Below are 23,929 nucleotides of genomic sequence, written 5' to 3' on the forward strand. Positions count from 1 at the left end.
GATGGTTTTGGGGACATTTTGTGGGGATTTGAGGAGTTTAATCAGGATTTTTGGGGTTATTGGGATTTCAAAGGATTTTGTGGGTTTACATTGGGATTCTGGGGCGTTCTAATGAGATTTTGAGAGATTTAATTGGGATTTAGTGGGTTTTATTTGGCCTTGAAGGAGATTTTGGTTCCTCTCAGCCCTTCCCCAACCCAGGGAATGCCCCAAACCCCCCTTAAATTCCACAAAAACCCCATAAAATCCCCAAAAATTACAAGAAAACCCTCAAATACCCCCGAGAATCCCAGTGGAACTCAGCAAAATTTTAAAATAGTCCCAACAATTTCACTAAATCTCCCCCCAAGAAACCCCCACAACCCCAATGAAATCCCCCAAAATCACATAACTCCCACCAAAACCCAGTAATTCTCCCACAAAAGCTCCAATAACCCCTCCTAAACTCACAATAAAATCCCCCAAAGTCCCAAAAAAGCCACCCCCAAATCCCCAAAAACCCTCTCAAAACCCCAAAATCCCCACAAACCCCCCCAGACTCAGTGGGGCCGTCCTGGATCAGGGGGCACCAGCCGGTGGAACAGGAGCCACTTCAGGGGGCCCTGGGAGCTTTTTGGGGAGGGGGCACCATGGGAGACCCCCCAAAAACGGGGGGGGAACCCCTGCTGTGCCCCCTCCCCCCGAAACCCCCAGAGCCCGGTTCAGGGTGGGCCTGGGACCCCCCGGGACCCCCAAATCTCCCCCAGGACCCCCAGAGCCCCCCAAGGTTGGCCCAGGACCACTCTGGACCCCCAAACCCTCCCGAAGACCCTCAAAACCTCCCCAGGCCTCTCAGACCCCCCCATTTCCCCCCAAAATTCACCCCAGACCCACCTGAGACGCCCCCAAATCCATCAGACTGCCCCAAATCCCCCTCAGACCCCTCAATCCCCCCCAAACCCTAAGAAACCGCCTCAGACTCCCCCAAATTTCTCAAGACCCACCTCAAAACCCCCCCAGATCCACTCACAACCCCCCAGTTCCTCTCGCCATCCCCCAAAATCCCCTCAGACTCTCCCAATTCCTCTCAGTTCCCCCTAAACCCACCTGAGAACGCTCCAGACGCTCTCAAGCTTCCCCCAAAGCTCCCTAAAGCCACCTCAGACCCACCAAAGCCACCTCAGACCCCCTCATTCCCCCCAAACCCACAGCACACCCTCGTGTTTCCCGTCGATGCCCCCAAAAATCCCCAATTTCCCCTCAGACCCGCCCCAAGCCCCCCCAGTTTGCCCCCGGCCTCACCTCAGCTCCACTATACCCTCAATCTCGCGCCTCCACCGCGTGTGCGGGCTCCCAGCAATGGCGGCGCGCCCCGCCCCGAACCAACCAATCAGCGCGCTGCACGTCCCGAACTAACCAATCACGGCGCGGCTCCCCTCAGCAAGGCCCGCCTCCCCCTCGCCGTCCCAGCCAATCAGAGGGGAGCCAGAAGCGGCGCCCCCTTCCCCGCCGCCGCCGGGAGCCCCCGGGCTCGGGACAGGAGCGGGAGGGGCCTGAGAGGGGATCGGGGGGGGGCGGGGGAGGGTCCGGGGGGTCTGGGGGGGCTTTGGGGAGGGGTCCGGGGGTTTGGGGGGGTCTGGGGAGGGGTCCTGGGGCACTGTGGGGGGACCTGGGGGGTGCGGATGGGTCCTAAGAGGGGTCTCGGGAGGGGGGGGGGTCGTGGGAGGGTCTGAGGGGGTTTTTGGGAGGGGTCGTAGGAAGGTCTTGGGAGGGTCTGGGGGTGTTGGGATGGTCCTGGGGGAATTTGGGGAGGGCTCTGGGGGGTCCTGGGGGTGTCCTAGGAGGGTTTTGGAGGTTTTGGGAGGGGCTTTGGGGGGTCTGGAAGGGTTTTGGGAGAGGGTCTGGTGGGGGGGGTTTGGGGGTTTTGGGGAGAGGTCCCGGCGGGATCTGGGGAGGGGCTGGGGGAGCCTGAGTTGGGTTTGGGGAGGGGTCTGGAGGGTCCTGGGTGGGGTCTTGGGAATGGTCTGTGGGGGGTCTCAGGGGACATCCTGGGCTGGGCCCCATTGGGGTCTGGGGGCTCTCAGGGGGGTTCTGGGCCAACCCTGGGGGGCTCTGGGGGTCCTGGGGGAGATTTGGGGGTCCCGGGGGGTCCCAGGCCCACCCTGAACCGGGCTCTGGGGGTTTCGGGGGAAGGGGGCACTGCAGGGGTTCCCCCCCCTTCCCCCGGTTTTTGGGGGTCTCCCATGGTGCCCCCTCCCCAAAAAGCTCCCAGGGCCCCCTGAAGTGGCTCCTGTTCCACCGGCCGGTGCCCCCCGATCCAGGACGGCCCCACTGAGTCTGGGGGGATTTGTGGGGATTTTGGGGTTTTGAGAGGGTTTTTGGGGATTTGGGGGTGGCTTTTTTGATCTTTGGTAGATTTTCTTGGGAGTTTGGGGGGAAATGATTGGGGTTTTTGGGGAGAATTATTGGGTTTTGAGATGGTAATGTGATTTTGGGGGGTTTTGGATTTTGGGTGTTTTGTTGGGGTTGTGGGGGCTTTTGGGGGGAGAATTATTGAAAATTTAGTGAGTTTTTTAAAATTTTAGTGAGTTCCACTGGGATGTTTGGAGATTCCCTGGGGTTTTTGAGGGTTTTCTTGTAATTTTTGGGGATTTGTGGGGTTTTAGTGGAATTTTAGGGGGGCTTTGGGGCATTCCCTGGGTGTGGGGAGGGCTGAGAGGCACCAAAATCTTCTTAAAAGCCCCGAAAGTCCCAATAAAAACCACAAAATCCCAATTAAATCTCTCAAAATCCCATTAGAACACTCCAGAATCCTAATATAAACCCACAAAATCCTTTGGAATGCCAAAAACCCCAAAAATCCTGATTAAACTCCACCAATCCCCCAAAGATGTCCCCAAAACCAGAAAAAGTCCCACAAAATCTCCCCCAAGATCCAAAGAAATCCTGGCAACCCCCAAAACCCTCAAAATCCCACCCAAAATCCCCAAAACCCCAAATCCCCAATGAATCCCTCTGAATGCCACCACAATTCCAATAAAATGCCCCAAAATCTCCTAAAAATCTCAATAAAATCCCCAGAATTTCTGAGAATCCCAAAAAATCCCAATAAAATCCCAGTAAAAGCCCCAAAATTCAAAAGGAGCCACAAGATATTTCAATAAACCCCCAAATACCCCCAGAAAAACTCCCCCTCAAAATGCCAAGAAAAACCTCCAAAATCCAAACCCCCAAAATCCACAAAACCAGCCACTCCCAGTCAATCCCAGTGTGATTCCAGTCGCTCTCAATGAGATCCCAGTGTAAGCCAGCATGGACTCAGCTGCTCTCACTGGGATCCCAGTGTGATCCCAGTTGCTCCCAGCATAATTCCAGATGTTCCCAGTTCCTCCCATGATGATCCCAGTTGCCCCAAGAATAGTCCCAGTCCCTCCCAGCAGGGTCCCAGTCGTGCCCAGTTGCCTCCAGGGTAGATTCAGTTTCCCCCAGCATCGTCCCAGTTGCTCCCAGCATGATCCCAGCTGTTCCCAGTGTGGTTCCAGTGCCCCCAGGATGGTTAGAGACACTCCCAGTATGTTTCAGTTACCTCAGAATGATCCCAGTCTTTCCCAGTTCCTCCCAGTTTCCTCTAGCATCATCCCAGTTTCCATCTGTTGCTCAAAGGGTGGCCCCAGTTGCTCCCAGGATGATCCCAGTTGCCCCAGTTGTAGTCTCAGTCCTCTCAGCATGGTTCCAGAACCTTCCAGCCGATCCCAGTTGCTCCCAGTGGGTCACATTTTCCTCCCAACATGGGCCCAGTAGCTCCCAGTAAGCCCCAGTCGGGTTCCATTCACACCCAGTATAATCCCAGTATGAGTGTAGCCACTCCCAGTATGATCCCAGTCCCTTGCAGTCTAATCCCAGTTGCTCCCAGTCACTCCCAGTCTGATGCCAGTGCCCCCAGAGTGATCCCAGTTGCTCCCAGCATGGGCCCAGCTGTTCCCAGTGTGCTTCCATCACTCCCCAATGGTTACAGACACTCCCAGGATGGTCCCAGTTGAACCCAGTTGCCCCTGCTCTAGTCCCAGTCTCTCTCCAGATGATCCCAGTCCCTCCCAGCTTGGTCCCACTCACTCCCAGCTGCCCCCAGTGTGGTCCCAGTTCTCCCCAGCATGGTCCCAGTTGTTCCCAGTGTGGTTCCAGTGCCCCCAGTATGGTTCCAGACACTCCCAGTATATCCCAGTTGCCCCCAGCATGTCTGCAGTCATTCCCAGGCACTGCCAGTGGCCCCAGTAAGGTGTCAGTTATCCCAGTATGATCCCCCAGTCATGCCCAGTAGATCCCAGTTGCCCCCAGCATGCATCCAGTCTTTCCCAGTTCCTCCAGTTTGCTTGCAGCATCATCCCAGTTTCCCTCAGTTGCTCCCAGTAGCCCAAAGTGTGATCCCAGTCGCTCCCTTTCAACCCCAATATGATCCCAGTAAGCTCCAGTTTGATCCCAGTCACATGCCAGCACTCCCAGTGTGGTCCCAGTATAATCCCAGTTGCTTCCACTCTCTCCCAGTATGGTCCCAGCTGCCTCCAACGTGGTTCCAGTTGCTTCCTAGATCAGCCCAGTCAGTCCCAGTATGATGCCATTTGCTGCCAGCGTGCTCCCAGTTGCTCCCAGTCAGGCCCAGTCTGGGGGATGATGTGCAGGGTGTGCTCCCAGTCCCTCTCAGATCCTCCCAGTATTAGTCCAGTCCCTCCCAGTATGATCCAGAGATGAGCCCAGTGTGCTCCCAGTCCCTGCCAGTCTGAACCAGTTGTGCTCCACATGGTTCCAGTTTCTCTCTTTCACCCTCACTTTTGTTCCAGTCACTCCCAGTATCCCCCAGTGTACCCCAGTTCCCTCCAGCATCTTTCCAGTTCCTTCCAGTATGATCCCATTTGCTCCCAAGCACTCCCAGTCAGCCTCAGTGTAGTGGCACTCACTGCCAGAATGATCCCAGTCAGCTCCAGCATGATCCCAGTTCACCCCAGTATAAGCCCAGCAGTTTCCAATCACCCCCAGCATGCAGCCTGTCACTCCCAGTGTCTCCTGGCATGATCCCAGTTGTTCACAGCTACTCCCAGTCACGCTCAGCATAATCCCAGTCACCCTCAGCATAATCCCAGTCACTCCCAGTATATCCCATTTGCCCCTAACAGGCTCTCAATTGCCTCCTGCAGACTCCTTCTCACTCCCAGCATGATCTCAGTATGATCCCAGCATGATCCCAGTATCCATCAGTGTGATCACAGTCTGCCCTGATACGGCTGTATAATCCCAGTATAATATCAGTACAAACCCAGTGCAGACCCAGCATGATAACAGTAAAATGTCAATAGAAACATAATACAGCCCCAGTCGCTCCCAGTCCGATCCCAGTGCAGCCCAGTCCCTGGCAGTGCTGCCACTGCTGGGATCCCCCAGGCCTGTGTGCGTTCCCCCCTGGCGGATGTGCCGAGAGGAGCCCCAAGGGCTGGCAGTGGCCAGGCAGGGTCCCCAGCAAGGCCCAGTTTGGATGTGCAGCCCCCAGTTTGCCCAGTTTGCCTCTCCTTTGGCCCGGGCCGGGTTCCCCCGGCCGCAGCGGCTGGGAGCAGCCGAGAGCCCCGCGCTGCCCATGCCGACCTGGCCCGGCTCCATCGCCGCTGCTGCCGCGGGCTGCGAGGGCTGCGGGAACGGGGCACTGAGGGTGTGGCTGCTGCTGGGGGAGGAGGAGGAGGGAGGGAAGGGCAGGGATGGAGGGGGAGGAGGAGGCGGGGTAAGGGGGGGGGAGGAGGAGGAGAAGGAATGGAAGGGGCGGGATGGAAAAGGAGATGGGGGTAGGGATAAGACAGAGGAGGAGGGGGGATGGAAGAGGAGGAGCGGGAGGAGAAAGAGGAGGGAAGGAGGCGGGGTGAGGGGGGAGGAGGAGAGGGAGGTGGAGATAGGACAGAGGAGGAGCGGGAGGAAGAGGAAGAGGAGGGACAAGGGCGGATCAAGGCTGAGCTGTGGGAGCCACGCGGTCTCGATCCCTGCCTGAATTCACAGCCCCCACCTGTGGGATCATCGCCCCCCCCATGGCGCAGGTGAGCAGGGAGGGGGAGCCCGGCCCGGATATCCCGCGGGTCCCTGGGTTGGGTTTTTGGGGGGATGTTTGGAGAATGAAGAAGTCCAAGGCTGAGCGGAAAAGGCCCCTCGGGGGGACATCGGGGGGTGGCAGTGGCGGCTGCCGGCAGAGGCAGCCTGGAGGAGCAGAGCCCTGTGTCCCCCAGGAGGCCAAAGTGGGGAGCCCAGAGAGGGGGGAGCGCCGCCATTGGCGGGAGCCTCAAGAGCCTGGAGAGGGGCAGGGGGGACTCCTTGGAGCCGCTGCAGCGCAGAGCAGAGAATGAGGGGAGAAGGGAGCCCGGGAGCCCAAACAGCCCCGGCATCCCGAAATGGGGAGAGCCAAGAGGGGGCAGTGCGTCCCCAGAGACGGCCTGGGGGGATCTCGATGCCCTTGCCTGTGGCACGGAGGCAAATCCCATGCTGTCCTTGTCCTTCCACCCCAGAGCAGGAGCTGAGCATGGAGAGCAGGGAGGACAAATGCCCGCGGCAGAACCTGGTGGCAGAGGCTGTTTTGAGCGGCTCCACGGCGCAGGAAGCCAACGGGGAGGAAAAGCCCCGGAGATGCCGCACGAGGAGGGGCTGCAAACGCAGATGGCGGGGATGTGAGGGGGAAAGAGCCAGCCTGGGCCGGGAAGGCGGCCGGAGATGGAGCCAGAGCTCGGAGCTGGTGCTCCATGAGCAGCTCCATGATGGGGAGAAGCCCCACACATGCATGGAGTGTGGGAAGGGCTTCAGGTGGAACTGCCACCTGATCCTGCACCAGAGGACCCACACTGGGGAGAGGCCCTATGAGTGCTCCGAGTGTGCGAAGAGGTTTCTGACCAGCTCCCATCTCCTCCAGCACTATCGGAGTCACACAGAGGAGAGGCCATTCCAGTGCCCCGAGTGTGGGAAGGGATTCAAGTACAACTCCGACCTTGTCAAGCACCGGCGCATCCACACAGGGGAGAGGCCCTACGAGTGTGATAAATGCAGGAAGAGGTTTCAGACCAGCTCTGATCTCCTCCGGCACTATCGGATTCACACAGATGAGAGGCCCTTCCAATGCCCCGACTGCAGGAAGGGATTCAAGCACAACTCCGACCTCATCATTCACCGGCGCATCCACACTGGGGAGAGGCCCTACGAGTGTCCCCAGTGTGGGAAGAGCTTCTCCTGCAGCTCTAACTTGACCCAACACCAACGGAGGCACCGGTAAGGGAAGCCCTGTGAGTGCCCCGAGTGCGGGAAGAGCTTCGTGCGCTGCTGCAGCTCCGTCCCCCACTGGAGGAGGCACTTTGGGCACAGCCCTGGTCACTCACATTCCCTGTGATCCATGTTGGGAACACACCTGGCTGCTTGTCCTTTGGTTTGGCTTGAATTTTTTTCTCTTCTCCATCTCTCTCTACTCCAAAAGCCAAGAGGGATGGATCTGTCACCTCAAAACCACTCGAATTCCACTGAAAATAACTGAATTTTAACCCAAAAAGGCTCAATCCTACCTCAAATTCCTTGTTCCCTCCTCAAAAAAAACTCAATCCCATGCCAAACTTTCCATTCCACAGCCACCAGGGTGAGATGGGGTTAGAAGGGGATTGGGAGAAGTGGGATCTCAATTTGGAGCAATGGGATGGGGGTTGTGTGGGGCTGGGTGTGTAGGATGTATTTGATAGCAAATAAAACTTTCAGAGTTACTGATTTCTGTCCCATTTATTTTCAGTCAATTCTGTTTGCAGAGTGCCACGTTCTCAGCTGATTCAATTCCTATAAAAATCCCATTTTTTAAATCATCTAACCCAAACAGTCCAAAAACCAATATTGAAATAAAACCACCCACACACAATTAATCTTTTGAAAATAATTTTAATTTTTAAAGAGTACTTAAGGATGTTATTAAAGTTTAATTGTTTGGTTAAAATGTCTGAGAAATTATAGTGGTGTTTGGTTTTGTGTTTAGTGTATTTGTAATATGAATTGTTTAACTAAGATGTGTAAGATTGCATGTTAGTTTCTTTAGATATTTTTAATCTGAAGTACATTAGTCATCGAGTTCTTGGAACGTAAACTAGTTTGAGGGAAAGTTTGCTGTGCATGAGGGTCTATGAATATGCACCAGGCTGATGTAAGGGGAAAGGTATTTCAGGGGATCCCCGAAGGTAACAGGGTGCTCCTGGCTGAGCACCAAGATGCACCCGGCCGTAATAACCTTTGCTCCATGGTCCTGGTCTCCCATTAAACTTTTATTAAAGTCCTTTATTAAACTGTTTACATTTTCACGGGAGAGTGAATGTGTTTTTCACAGGCAGCTTCACAGAAACTGGAACACGTGGGGGTTCCCAGGAGTGGGCACCGCTGATCCAGGGCATGGAGGCACTGCCTGCAATCGTCCATAACCGCCCATAAGGAGCCTCCAGGGCTTTACCCTCCATGAGCTGCAGCAGCCGTGTCGGGAAAGGTGACAAGAGCCCATGGAATGGTCCTTGTTGCAGGCAGATTGGCCACTTGCAGCTCTTCAAAACTCCCTTCCCTGAAAAATAAAAAAAATTCAACCATTCAAAAATGTGAAAAATGCGTTTACTCTCCTGTGAAAATCTAAAAAGTTTAATAAAGAACAATGTGCGACCAGGACCATGGAGTAAAGGTTATTACGGCCGGGTGCATCTTGGCACTCAGCCAGGAGCACCCTGTTACCTTCAGGGATCCCCTGAAATACCTTTCCCCTTACATCAGCCTGGTGCATATTCATAGAGCCTCATGCACAGCAACTGGGAAGGGTTTAACACTTTACTGGGTATATTAGCGTTCAGAAACACATAATCACCAGAATGATTATATGCAGGTGCTTTTATTGAAGAGCTCTGGGTGTCAGGGGTACCAACCCAAATCTGACTCCGACATGGGTTCGGGATGAACATGTTTTTATATTCTATCCTTATATAACTTTCATGTTAATGACTAAACTTCAATTGTTCTATTGTATACATAGATTTCAGCCAAGCATGGGCTCCTTGTGGCCCCCCTCAAACTTCTAACATAGTTTCTCATGATTCTTCTTATGATTAAACAATAATTATATTAAATTACTAAACAATCATCACATCTAACAATTATATCATTTATCATGTTCTGCTTACACAGGTGCGATTTCACATGATCTGACAAGCACAAAGCCTAACATTTTCAGAGTCTATTTTTGACATTTTTCCAGGGCCCCACTATCATTCTCCCCCCTTTGAAAGCATTTTCCCTTGACTATAGGTGTAAATGTTTTCACTTGATACAGTCCTTTATTTCTCAATTTATTCTTGACGTTCTTCAAGGCCATGGTTGATGTAAACGTTGTCGTGGATGCTGTCACGCACTGGAGAACCAGAAGATGGTGGGTGTGGATCTCGTGTCAGTGCCTTTATTATCTTCTGGTTCCAGGACCTTTTCTTCTGTATCTCTCCCTTTAAGATGCTGTGAACTAACCAAATTGCTAAGAATACAATTAGTAAGATTATCACAGTCTCAATGACAGATTTAATCCATCAACTCACATTCCACCCTAACCCTTTAAAGATTTTGCCTAGCCAGGTCGTAGTCAAATCCTTTTGCTCTTCTTGTGCTTCGTGCTCTATTTGTTTCAACTGATTGATGTCATATTCTACAGCTGCAGTTACATTTGGGATGTGAACGCAGCAATGACCAACCCGTCCCTTTAAAAATCCACATACTCCATGCTCTTTCAGGAGTAACAAATCTAAGGCTAATCGATTTTGTAAAGTCATTTTTGTGGTGGCTTGTAATTGTACGTTTAATTCTTTAAATCCTTCCCGGGTGACTCTTGCCAGTCTATCTACCTGACCTGTAAGTTTGTACAGCATCTTCTACTCTGATAGTTTGCTGTAGGACCAAGCAAAGACTCTAGGGCCCACCCAAATTTCACTCCACTAGAGGGTTCTTGCCAAGTGTCATCTGGATTTTCATTGTCTAGAACTTCTCGTCTTGCTCTTATCTGCACAAGTTCATGTTTTCTGTTAAATGGGGACTTTTTCCAAATTGGACATGAGGTTGGGAGGCCTAAAGTAATTTCCTTTACTTTCCCATCTACAGGCAGATGTGTTGTCCAGGTGCCATCGCTTGTTGCCCATACAAATTGTCCTGGACCTCAGACTGTACTCCTGGTACATCCTACAACTGCTTTATAATTCCCTCTGCCTTGTTTATGTTTGATCCCTCTGCAAGCACAGCCAGTTTGTAGGGCTATTGCCAGGGGTGGCATCTGCTTTATCTCTGCATCATCAGAAGTGCAGTCATAAGTTTTATTACATGCCCACCAACTTACTTGGTCTGCCCTCGTTCTGCTACTGGTGGCAGTGTTTGTTACTGCTGGATCTGTTTCATTCTCGGGGCCTTCCCACTTAATGCACCAAGGGGTGTTTGCCATACATTGGAATCTTTGAAGGATACTCACAGACCACACACTGTCCCAAGGCTCTGTCTGATCTTTCTGATCCTTGGCCTCACACTTCCATACCAGAGTGGTTTCTGTAACATTTTCTATAATCTTTTTATAGTGTGGCAAATAGCATTGCCATTGTGTGATGCCTCCTGATTCTCCCATAGGGGTTCCTAGTGTGCCATCACTTAGAATACAGTCTTTCTGGCCCATGGGTCTCATCCATGTTCCTATTTTCTCCCAAGTTTCCTTGACTACTTGCCTTGATTCGGGTACCTGTTTGCATGCAATTGTTTTGTTCTTTTGTATTTCAGGTAGTTTTGATGTTATGATTCCCCAATTTACTGGCTCTCCTGCTGCCTTTGGTATTGGCAGACAGGCAGTTATTCTACAGGTGTTTTGCATTTTGGCAAAGTCTTTGACTTATCCAATCATTACATTCTCAGCCCAAACTGCATTAGAAACCTTTATCACCTGTGTTTCTCCTTGTCCCTCTCTCTTCATTCTAGAATGAAGAGTGGTTAGTTGATCTTTTTGCATTCCACATCCCAAAGACATTAATGACCATAACATTGGCACAATTACTGATAGCATTCTGAAGCAATTAAACACATCTTATCTGCAGCCTTGTTGGTTCCAGAGTTTACACAGTCCTTGATCCAGGATGGATTTTCTTCACTCGGGTGTAGTGAATCCAGGGGTCCACGCCGGCTACTTTGGCTGCTGTAAAGGTGGTCAGCAGTACCTGGTGGGGCCCACTCCACTTTTCTTTCAGCGGTTCTTCGTTCCAGTTCTTGATGTACACCTCGTCTCCTGGATGTATGTTATGAACTGGGTTCTCGAGAGTCAGCGGTCTATTCCACACGAGGATGCTCCGGAGCCGAGCTAAAGTTTTCCTGAGAGACAGAACATAATTATACACTTCCTGCTTTCCTGTGATGTGCACATTAGGCTTAGGCTCAGGAGATTCATATGGTTTCCCATGCAATATCTCATAAGGACTGACTGACATCCCACTCCTAGGCTTTATCTGAATCCTCAACAGTGCTATTGGCAAAGCCTGGGGCCACTGCAATTTGGCTTCTTGGCATATTTTACTGATTTGCCTCTTTAGTGTCTGATTCATCCTCTCTACCTGTCCACTTGACTGGGGTCTCCACGGTGTGTGGAGGTCCCAAGTTATCCCCAGCAATCTACTTACCTCTCTTACTACTGTAGCTATGAAATGGGGCCCCCTGTCTGATGATACCCCTAGGGGTACCCCGAACCTGGGAATAATCTCCTGTAGTAACCACTTTACTGTTTCCTTTGCTTGGTTGGTGCGACAGGGAAGGGCTTCTGGCCACCCAGAGAATGTGTCAACCCCCACTAACAGGTATTTGTATCCTCGAGTTCTTGGCAAGTCTACAAAATCTACCTGCCAATAGTCTCCTGGCTCTATACCTATCCGAATTCTTCCTAGCTGTGCCTGTCGTCTAGCCACTGGGTTGTTTTTCAAGCAGATATCACACTTTGACATTACTGATTTTGCCATTGTTAACATCCATACCGAAATTAAACTCTGCTTTAGCAATTTTACCAATGCCTCTGCTCCCCAGTGACATTCATTATGTTTAATTTGTAGAACTTCTCTCATTATCAAGGGGGTACCACTATCTGTCCTTGTGCAGTCACATCCCATCCTTCTGAGTTCTTTTGTGCATTTAGCAAACGTGCCAGTCTCTCATCTTCTACTGAATATTTTGGTTCTGGAGGCAAATTGAATTGGGATACATTAAGCTTTAAAGGTATCAATGCCATTGTTGTTTGCACCTCTCGAGCAACCTGTCGGGCTGCCCAGTCTGCTTTTCGATTTCCCTCACAGATTTTGGAGTTTCCTGATTGGTGTGCTTTGCAGTGTATGATTGCCACTTGTTCAGGTTTTTGTACTGATTTTATCAATTGCAGGACTGCATCCTGATGTTTAATGTGCATACCCTGAGAAGGACAATAGTCCCCTTTCTTTCCACAGTGCTCTGTGTACATGCACCACTCCAAAAGCATATTTTGAGTCAATCCAGATATTTACCTTTTTCCCTTCACTTAATTCTAGTGCCCTGGTTAAAGCAACCAGTTCTGCCTTCTGGGCAGATGTATTTGGTGGTAATGCCTTTGCCTCCACTGCTGTACTGACTGTTGTTACCGCATACCCAGCGTATCTGGTTCCGTTTTCCACGAAGCTGCTCCCATCTGTAAACAGCTCCCACTCTGGCTGCTCTAGTGGGACGTCTTTCAGGTCTTCTCTTGCTGAGTAGGTGTACTCTATTACCTCTACACAGTCATGCTCTAATGGGCCTTCTTCAGTTGTGGTACCTAGGAACAAAGCTGGCTTCAAAAGGTTAGTTGTTTTTAATGTGACATCATCCTGCTCAGTCAGGTCTACCTGGAATTTCATCATCCTGCTTGGGGATAGCCAATGGCCCCCTTCTGCTCTAAGACAGTGGTTACCATGTGTGGTACATTGACATCTATGTGCCTTCCCATAGTGAGCTTCCTGGCTTCTTGTATCAGCATCACAGGGGCTGCGACTGCCCGCAGACATGGAGGCCACCCGGCACTTATGCTGTCAAGTTGTTTGGAAAAGTAGCCCACCGGCCTTTTCCAGCTTCCCAGACCTTGGGTCAGGACTCCTAGTGCTAGGTGCAGCCTTTCATGGACAAACAGCTGAAAATCTTTAGACAGATCAGGTAACCCTAATGCTGGAGCAGTTGTCAGTGCTTCCTTTAATTTTAGGAAGGCTTCTTTCTGTGGCTTGTCCCAGGTGAATGGCTGCATCTTCTGAGCTTCACACAGGGGTTTCACAATCAGTCCATAGTCCATGATCCACAGGCGACACCATCCTGCCATCCCGAGGAAGACTCGCAGCTCATGTAGATTCTGGGGCTCTGGAATAGCACAAATAGCTTGGATACGGTTAGGGCCTAGTTTTCATTGCCCTTGTGAAATTTCACATCCCAGGTAGATCATAGTCTGTTGGGCAATTTGTGCCTTTCCTCTGGGTACTTTATAACCTCCCATTCCCAGGGAATTTAAAATCTCAATGGCCAGAGCCTGGGCCAGGGCTCCTTCACCCTGTTATAGATAAATATCATAATATTGGCTTTTTGCAAATATTAAAATGGATTTTATATGTGTGATGTTAAAGTAACTTTGTTCTAAAGATATAGTTTTTATTTCTGTTGTTAATTGAGCTCAGTGAAATAGCTGCTTGTGTTAAACTGCCTGCTTGGGTGGGATAACATCCAATGCACACGGGATGAGGACACCTGTGCAGATCTGCCAACTATCAGCACTCCCCGTCTGAAGGCAGAGTGCACCAAGGCCCAAAAACTGGAGGTGATAAAGAGAAGGAGCCAAAACCACAGCCAAGAAACACACATGCTCTGAAAAGGCAGACCCAAGGAGGGGCCATGTAAAATCATTCCTGGAATATGTAAAGTAGTTTATGGATATGCATGAGGCTCTATGAATATGCACCAGGCTGATGTAAGGGGAAAGGTATTTCAGGGGATCCCCGAAGGTAACAGGGTGCTCCTGGCTGAGTGCCAAGAGGCACCCGGCCGTAATAACCTTTGCTCCATGGTCCTGGTCTCCCATTGTCCTTTATTAAACTTTGTACATTTTCACAGGAGAGTGAACGTGTTTTTCACAAATGGAATCTCAAGGAAACAAGGGTCAGTTGTTAAGCCAAGGCTCTGCTTTGACCAAGTGGTGCCTCATGGGACACAGGTGCCACTGGGACATTGCCAGGTCTGGTAGGAACAAGGCTCCATTATTGCACAGTGTTACAGATGAGTAATGTCATAGTTGGGTCTCACAGTGAGGAGATAGATACTATGTGTGTGTTAAGATGTGTAGTGATGTTATTGTCATCTGTCCCCCATAGTCCTCTTTCCCCTCCCCTTGTAATGGCCTTGGTGGTTGGGGCATTTGGGGAGGGCAGGTTTGTCACTGGAAGGCAGGCATGGCAACACCTGCTCTCCAGTCAGGTTGCAAGAAAGCATTCTCCACCAATGGACGGCCACAAAGAGTTACCTGACAGACTTTGGGTGGGGCTAGGATTGCCTGATGCAACACCAAAAGTCTAAAAGGAGGAGCAGCCAATTTGTGAAGGAGCCATGTGGCTGATAGCCACGGGGTGGGGAAGGGCTCCCAGTGCTGTGATTTCTCCTGTTTCAGTCCTTTGTTGTCATTTTTTTCAAGGTTGAATCACCCTTAAAATTTTAAAAGTAGCGGTCGTGTCTCACAGACAGCAAGGCCTCAGGGCGCCCAGGAGAGCGGCGTGACAATGACATCCTGGGGAACCAAGGGTCACCTGCAAACACAACGGGGCCTCATGGAAGCCAGGGGCCACTTGGATATTGCCAGGGCAGGTGGAACTCAGTGTCCATTGTGACACAGCACAGCCTCGTGGAACTCAGCAGAGCATTGGGACAGCCTGGAATCTCATGGAGCCAAGGCTCTGCTTTGGCAAAGTGGGGCCCACAGGACACAGGTGCCACTGGGACATTGCCAGCTCTTGTGGAACCCAGTGTCCACTGTGACCCAGCAGAACCTCATGGAAACATGGGGGCCACTGTGACGCAATGGAATCTCATGGAAGCAAGTGTCAGTTGTGAACGCAGCAGGGCCTCACAGAACCCAGGGGCAACGGGGACCGTGCTGTGGCTCGTGGGAGCAAGGGGCCATTGTGACCCAGCGGGGCCTCCTGGAACCCAGGAGAACATTGTGGGCCCATGGATCCTCACAGAAGCACGGCCCCGTTGTGACAAAGTGCAGCATCACAATGGTCTCCTGGGTTCCATGAGTCCTCGCTGTGTTTAGAATTGACACTTGGTTCCCCAAGATTCCATGGCATCCCTCTGCTCTCCTGTGATTTGAGGCTGTGCTGTGTCACAATGGACACTTGCTTCCTCCAAGGCTGGAGATGTCCCAGTGGCACTGGGCTTCCATGAGGCCGCGCTTTGTCACAATGGGGCCTTGCTTCCATGAGATTCCATTGTCCCACAATGGTCTCCTGGGTGCCACAAGGCCTGCCTTTGTCACAGCGGAACCTTGCTTGCACGAGCCCTGGCAATGTCCCAGTGGCACAGGGGTTCCATGAGACCCTGCCGTGTCACAATGGGCCCTTGGTTCCATCAGGTTCCATTGTGTCACAGGGCTCTCCTAGGTCCCATGAGGCCTTGGTCTGCCACAGTGGTGTCTTGCTCCTACCAGGCCTGACAATGTCCCTGTGGCACCTGTGTCCCATGAGGCCCCACTTGATCAAAGCAGAGCCTTGTTCCCATGAGATTCCACTGTGTCACCATGTTCTGCTTGGTTTCATGAGAACCTGATGTGTTGACAATTGATCCTTGGATCCTAGAGATTCCATTGCATCACGGCGGTGTCCTTGGTTCCATGAGGCCCAGCTTTGTCACAACTGGACCTTGCTTCCATGAGATTCCATTGCATCCCAGCGGTGTCGTTGGTTTCATAAAGCCCAGGTTTGTCACAAGGGAGCCGTGGTTTCAGGATATTCCATGGTGCCACAATGGTCTCACCACTCTCTGAGGCTGCACCATGAAACAGTGGACACCTGGTTCCATGAGATTCCGTAGGGTAACAGTCAATTCTTTTGCTTCTTTTCTGCCAAGGTCGGGATGAAATCCCAAGACAGCATTTCTTGTTTGGACTCAGGTGTTCATTAGCTCTTGTCTCTAGAACAGTCTCATAAGCTGTGAGTTCTGCAGCACTTTGCTAACAAGGTAAAAATGAGCCCCATCTCTCTCTCTGCAAGGTCTTTTGAGGATAAACTGCCCAATTAAGAAATGACAATGAAATTATTTTTACTTTTAACCCAATAACCAATCACCTGTGCCCAACATAAGGGACTTTTTTATCCAATTACACAATACCACCCAAACCCAAGATGGAGGAGGAGGAGGAAGAGGAGGGTAGACGAGGACAAGGATGAGGACCAGGAGGAGAAGGAGGAGAAGAAGAATAAGAAGAAGAATAAGAAGAAGAAGAAGAAGAAGAAGAAGAAGAAGAAGAAGAAGAAGAAGAAGAAGAAGGAGAAGGAGAAGGAAGGAGAAGGAGAAGGAGAAGGAGAAGGAGAAGGAGAAGGAGAAGGAGAAGGAGAAGGAGAAGGAGAAGGAGAAGGAGAAGGAGAAGGAGAAGGAGAAGGAGAAGAAGAGAAAGAAGAAGACAAAGAAGAAGAGGAGGAGGAAGAGGAAGGGGAACAGGAAGAGGAAGGAGAAGAAGAAGAAGAAGAAGAAGAAGGCAGCAAATAAAAAGGATCAGCCTCCACCCTAAAACCTCCATTCTTCTTTTTATATATTACTATATTCGAAAACCTTAAACTCCAAGTTGTCCACCATGTGATATTACACCCTTCTATTTAAACTCCACACCCATAATCCCAGTTCCATCATTCCATTTTGGAAGCCTTCTCCACAGCCTCAGGTCAAATGCAGTGTTCTCTTGGGGGTCAGTGTCTGTCAGCTCAGAAAGTCCAAAATTCTCAGCAGCCCGGGTTCCAACAGGTAACAATGTTCTCCTGTGTTCCAGTAGGTTCCATTGGGCCCGGCTCTGTCACCATGGACACCTGGTTCCATGGGATTCCATGGGGTGACAATGTTCTCCAGTGTCACCATGGACACCTGGTTCCATGGATTCCATGGGGTGACAATGTTCTCCAGTGTCACCATGGACACCTGGTTCCATGGATTGCATGGGGTGACAATGTTCTCCAGTGTCACCATGGACACCTGGTTCCATGGGATTCCATTGGGTGACAATGTTCTCCAGTGTCACCATGGACACCTGGTTCCATGGATTCCATGGGGTGACAATGTTCTCCAGTGTTCCATCAGGCCCGGCTCTGTCCCCATGGACACTCGGTTCCATGGGCAGTGTCCGTGTCCCAGTGGCACCTGTGTTCCATGGCACCCCTGTCTGACCAGGGACAGTTTGTTCCAGGACATTCCATGGAGTCCCAGCGGTCAGTTGGGTTCCATGCAGGTGCCGGGGCAGCGGGAGCTCAGCCCAAATATCCTGGGGGTCCCTGGGCTGGTGTTTTTTTGGGGGAACCTTTGGATCTTGCAGGGCTCCAAAGCTGAGCCACGGATGCCCCTTGGGACAGAGTGGAAGCCAGGAGACCCTGATGGAAGCCAGGAGACCCTGATGGAGACCAGGAGACCCTGATGGAAGCCAGGAGACCCTGATGGAGCCAGGAGATCCTGATGGAAGACAGGAGACCCTGATGGAGCCAGGAGACCCTGATGGAGCCAGGAGAGCCTGATGGAAGCCAGGAGACCCTGATGGAGACCAGGAGACCCTGATGGAGCCAGGAGACCCTGATGGAGACCAAGAGACCCTGATGGAGCCAGGAGACCCTGATGGAGCCAGGAGACCCTGATGGAGCCAAGGCTGCAGCGGGACACAGAGGGACCTCACGGGAGCCAGGAGAGCGTTGTGAGCCTGTGGAACAATGTGGCACCGAGGTTTCACTGGGGCTTGGCAGAAGCTCCTGGAGACAAGGAAGCGCTGGGAGCCTCCGGAATCAGCGTCTGCAGGAGGATTTTCTGCTCCCTCCTGGGATGCTGGTGGACAATAAAGCCTGAGGCAGCCTCCCAAGGGTCCGGCTGTGCCACCAGCGGGGGCCACATCTGGGGGGACGCCCTGCCAGCCCTGGCCCTGCTGCTCCTCCTGGCCGGGCCTGGAGCTGCTGGGAGCCCGGGCTGGGGGAATCCTCAGGGCTGTGCAAGGCAAGGTTCAGCACAAGCAGCCCTGGGGCGAGATGTGCAGTGTGAAACACACCAATCACTTGATTTTAAAATTGTAAAAGTTCCATAGTAATAAAATGGTTATAAAAATAGTAATGCAATTAGAGAAATAATAATTTGGACAATTTGAATTAGGACAATATGAGACAATAGAGAGAAAGGGTTATGGAGGTCCGGGTACTTTTTCTGGGCACCACAAGCCTGAAAAGGGACACCCGTTAACAAAGGATTAACCCTTAAAAACAACAGCCTGTTGCATATTCATACACTTCATGCATGATGCATAAATTCCATTCAAACACAGGATTCTGTCTGGGCAGTGCCACCTTCTTCCTCCGAATCCTAACAGCGCCTTCGGGGTGGGAAGAAGTTCATTTCTTCTGATAAGAGGGCAATAAATTCTTTTTCTCTGAAAGATTTAGGTGTCCTGTGGCTGCTATCTCACTGCGAGTCCTTTCTTTAAAAAAAGAATCCTACATAGCATCGTTTCTATTTTAACATTTTTTATAACCTAAAACTATATTTAACATAGTACTTAAGAGAATTAATACAGCATTGCTTTCTAACACCAGACATATAATATTCATTTTAATATTTGTGAAAAGCCAATCATAAAATACATGCATTTTTCACATGCAGGCAAAGCCAGCGAGGCAGCAGAGCAAGAGAGAGAGCAGAGCCAGCGACACAACAAACGCAGCGAGAGCGAGAGAGCAAGTTTGAACAGAGCTTGCAAAGGGCAAAATCAGCTCAGACCAGGTTAGACTGAAGAACAAGGAGCACCAGGCATGGGCTGATGGTCCAGGTAAAAAGTTCCAGCGTGAGGAGGACGACAGAAGCCTTCATCAAAAGAGCACCAGAAGACTGAGGGCCGCCACAGGAGGAACGGACGCAGGCGCTGAAGCCACACACGGCTGTAAAACCGGGACACAGCTTTATGCAAATGTGAGTATGCTAATGAAGTGTTGTAATTGTGACTTTAAAATGGAGCTGAAGGCTAAAGGAGACCGAGTGGGTTTTTGCCAGAGAGATCCCCCTCGCTCCCAGCGCTGGATACACAAATCCCTGCTCTGTCTGACTGCAGAGTTTGATTTCCTTGCCCAGTTTGTCCCACTACCCCTTTCCCTCCCCTCTCCCAGTCCCATTTATGGGATTTGGGGTCATTTATGGGATTTGGCGTCATTTATGGGATTGGGGTCATTTGGGGCATTTGGGGTCATTTGGGGGATTTGGGTTCTTTGTGTGCCTTTGGGGTTATTTGGGGGTTTTTTGGGGTTATTCAGGGAAAATTTGGGATAATTTGGGGTAATTTTTCACATTGTTGGGTTTTTAGGGCCGTGTGTGTGTGGGGTAATTCAGGGCCAATTCTGTGTGGGTTTGGGATCATTTTATGGGATTGGATGGGATTTTAATGGATTTTAATAGGAATTTAGTAGGATTTTAATAGAATTTAATGGGATTTAATAGAAATGTAATAGGATTTAATGGGATTTCAATGGGATTTGATGGACTTTAAGTGGAATTTGATGGGATTGTAATGGAATTTTATGGGATTTTAATGAGATGTCATGGGATTTTAATGGAATTTAATAGGATTTTATTGGATTTTAATGGTGTTTAATGGGAACTGAGTGGAATTTTTATGGGATTTTTATGGGATTTTAATGGGATTTGATGGGGGTTTCCCCCAGTCCACAGCTCCCTCCCACCTCAATTTGGGGGTCCCATCCCCCTCTTCCCCGCCACTCTCCCGCCCCTTCCCCATCGTTCCCCCAGTCCCCAATCCCCTCCCCCGTGCTTGGTTTTGGGGGTTCCAGGCCCCTCCTGCTCCCTTTGGGGGTCCCGACCCCCCTTTGGTTGAATTTGGGGCCCCCCCGCCCCCCTTCTCCCCGCGCCCCCCGCTCCTCCCGCGGCCGGGGGGGCTCCCAGCGCCCCCAGTGCCACCAGTGCGGCCCCAGCTGCCCCCGCACGCCCCATCCCCATCGCCGGGGTCACCGCCCCCCGCCCCAAATTCCTCTCCTGGACACTGAGAGTCATCAGCGACAAACGCTCTGATTGGCTGGGAATGGCCCCGCGCAGTCTCTGATTGGCCAGCGCTGTGAGAGGCGCTGGGTTCTGCCCGGCACCCGATGAGTCACAGCCGAGCCGGGCGCTGATTCGCTGGAAAGCGCCGGGCGGGGCCAGAGCGCCGAGTTTCTGCCCGGCAACGGGATCGTCATCAGCGCCCCGCGCTCTGATTGGCCAGGGTCTGTCTCGGGCTGGGGACGGGAGGAACTGGGCACCCCCAGGAGCCCCTCGGGTTTGGGGCTTTCGATCCCCTCTCGGCCCTCGGGGCGGCCCTGGGGCCCCCCCAACACCCCCAAAATGGGGAGGGTCCGCGGGGCCCTTTGGAACCCCCAGAAATGGGCGGGGAGCGGCAGGAGCCGCCCCAAAAAGGGATGGAAGGGTCCGGGCCGGGAATGGGGGAGGCTCTGGGGATGGCTCCGGCCCGGATCGGGGCGGGCTGGGATTGAGGGAGGCTCCGTTCAGCGGCCGGGGAGGGGCTGGGCCTGGGGAGGGCTCCGGGATTGTGGGGATGGGGCCATTCCGGGACTGCGGCGGGGCCTCTCCCTGGGGTTGGGGTCCGGCATTGGCTCAGGGACCCTCCCCGTTCCTGTTCCGCTTCCCGATCCCGTTCCCGATCCCGATCCCGCCGCTGGCTCCAGGGAATGTCCCTGATCTCAACCCCGACCCCAAACCCGAGGTGAGGTCAAACATTGGGGTCAAACACCCCAAATCCTGGGGTCAACTCCCCCGGACCCCAAATCCTGGGGTTCAAACACTGGGGGGGGGGGGCAAACACCCCCAGACCCAAACTCTGCGATCTCAACCTCCCCCCCCGCCCCCCAGCCCGAACCCCAAATTTTAGGCCTTAAACCCCCCCAAATCGCAGATCCTGGGGTGTCAAAAACTCTCCAGTTTGCAAATGTTGGGGTTAAATCCCCCTGAACCCAAATCCTGGGGTTTGAAACATTTGGGGTGTCCAACACCCCCCGTTCCCAAAGTCTGGGGTCAAACACCCCCAAATCCCAAATCCTGAGGTGTCAAACACCCCCAAGCCCCAAAGTTTGGGGTCTAAACCCCCATTCCCCAACTCCTGGGGTTTGAAATATCTGGGGTGTCCAACCCTCCTCATCCCCAAAGTCTGGGGTCAAAGCCCCGTATGCCCAAACTTTAGGGTCAAAGGCCCCCCGATCCCAAAGTCTGGGGTGTCAAATCCCACTGATCCCCCCAACTTTGGGGTTAAATCCCCCCAAATCCTGGGGTCAATCCCCCCAGTTCCCAAACTTTGGGGTAAAAACTCCCTGATCCCCAAATCCTGGGGTTTGAAACATCTGGTGTGTCCAACCGCCCTGATCCCAAAGTTTGGGGGTCAAACCCCCTGATCCCCAAATCCTGGGGAAAAAAGCTCCCAAACCCCAAATCCTGGGAACAAAAACCCCCAAATCCAAACCCGGGGGTTTCAAACATCCCCAATTCCCAAAGTTTGGGGTCAAAAATCCCCAAACCCTGAGGTGTCAAAATCCCCTAAACCCTAAATTTTGGGATCAAACCCCCAATTCACAAAGTTTGGGGTCAAACATCTCCAAACCCCGAATTTTAGTATCACACACCCCCCCCCCCAACCCCGAGTCCCCAAATTTGGGGTCATTTGAGGTTTATTTGGGGCAGCTCCAGGTGCAATGTCTGCAGAGAGACCCTGGGTACAATGCTGGGAAAAACCCCAATAAGCCCTCAGGAGCCCCAAAATCCCTGGGGGTGGGAAAGGGGATTTGGGGTGAAAGAAGAAGGATTTGGAATGCACAAAGAAGGATTTGGGATGGAGAGAGGGGATTTGGGTGGGAAGCTGGGTCCCTTTTTGGCACAGGAGATCTTCCTGGCGCTGCTCTGGGTGATGCTGAAGCCCTGCAGGGCCTCGCGGGCGGCGCCCGCCTGCACCTCGGGCTCCAACTGCACCCAGGCGATGTCGCGGGGCCCGGGCACCAGGGCAGCTCCTGAACCCCGGGAACCTGGGCTGGGAACGGGGCCAGCAGAGCCCCAGACACCCGGGAGTGTTCCCCAGATACCCAGGAATGTTCCCCAGACACCAGGGAATGTTCCCCAGAAACCCAGGAATGTTCCCCAGAAACCCGGGAATGTTCCACAGACACCCGGGAGTGTTCCCCAGACACCCAGGAATGTTCTGATCACCACGGGCCGTGGGAAGTGGAAGAGGAGAAGCATGAGCAGGGCAGGGACTGATTTGGACACCATGGTCTGCAGGAGGAGAGAGGCAATTTGTGTTGCTTTGCACAAGAGTCGCAAACCCGTGTGTTATTAGGGAATGGCCGCTCCTGCTGTGCCAGAGCACTCGAGCAGGGGTGAGAATCTGGTGTCAAAGTGCATTCATGTGCTCCATGTTGCATGGGGCACCTGTGTGCAGGAATAGAGAACACCTTCCCTCAGATGGGATCTGCTGTGGCAAGGCCCCTCTGGTTTTCTCCTCCACGCAGCAGTTTGCATGCAGAATGTGGGGAGATGTAACTTTGAGGTCCTCCTGCTCACCCTTGGGTTCCCCTTGCAGAGCCTCAGCCCCTGCGTTCTGTCAGGGCCCCTGGGCAGGTGGGATATTCCCAGAGGAGAGGGGCCGGCTGTGTCCCCATTGCCCCTGTCCCTTATGTGCCTGTGCTCAGGCGGGCACAGAGAGGATGGGGACTCCTGCCTGCCCCGTGTCCTGTCCGCCTGCCGGGCCTGTCCCAGGGCAGCCGGGCTGTGATTGCTGTGCTGTGTCCCCCTGTCCCTGCTGTCCCTGCTGTCCCTGCTGTCCCTGCTGTCATGGCCCACTGCAGGTTCCACACCTACACAGCCATGGTGGCTCCTGAGCTCTGCCGGGACCTAAGTGACAGTCTGAGTGGTGGCACTCCTGGTTTTCTTGCATTTGGCATTGCGCAGAGCAGAGGCTGGATCACAGCACCAAAGGAGCAGCTGCTGCAGGGGAGGAAAGGAGCCTCTGCATGGCCAAGGGCTGCTGTGGTGCCCCTGTGTCAGGAATTCCCCACAGCTGACACCTGAGTCCAGCATGGACACTCACAGACACAGCGTTTGTTCAGGCATTGCCTTTATTGCATCTTGACAGGGACTGCAGCTGCCTGAGGGAAGTCACCCTCCCGAGACAGGAGGGCAGAGAGTGTAATTTAAATTAACCAATTGTGATTGTAGGCATTCGTAGCAACAGTCTATGTACTGTATATATGAATATTAATCAAGACACAAAATAATTATTGGATCATGAAGATTAATCAACATTTGCTGTTTTAGATAAAAAGAAAGTATACTTCAGTTTTGCTTAACTGCAATAATTCTTGGTAATTTTGAAGAATTATAAGTTCTATATAATCTAAAGAAAAGTGCCATTATTTAATTATACCTATTATTAAAATATTTATGATCTCTTACAAGAGTATTAATCTACATTATAGTAATAAAAAGTTTGGAAAATGTTTCTAAAGGCAACTATTTTTAAATAAGATATTTTAAATATTTCAAAACTATTTAAGAATTTGAATCAATCTCCAAACATTGGCCCGATGCCTTCAGATGGTGCTTTCCTCCG

General features: G+C 51.9%; 1 protein-coding gene and 1 pseudogene across 1 annotated transcript in view; one reads left to right on the forward strand and one right to left on the reverse strand.

The window, feature by feature from the left end:
- LOC136570728 (uncharacterized) overlaps window positions 1-23,929 on the reverse strand; it is a 2,607,743-nt pseudogene that overhangs the window by 767,152 nt on the left and 1,816,662 nt on the right.
- The window catches only part of LOC136570729 (uncharacterized), a 2,347,277-nt gene that overhangs the window by 654,907 nt on the left and 1,668,441 nt on the right, over window positions 1-23,929 (forward strand). Inside the window, 1 exon segment of the mRNA XM_066571173.1 lies at window positions 6,721-7,050. Coding sequence (XP_066427270.1) covers window positions 6,721-7,050 — 330 coding nt within the window.

This window comes from Molothrus aeneus, unplaced genomic scaffold (assembly GCF_037042795.1).
Source record: "Molothrus aeneus isolate 106 unplaced genomic scaffold, BPBGC_Maene_1.0 scaffold_36, whole genome shotgun sequence".
In the NCBI taxonomy this organism is placed as follows: Eukaryota; Metazoa; Chordata; class Aves; order Passeriformes; family Icteridae; genus Molothrus; species Molothrus aeneus.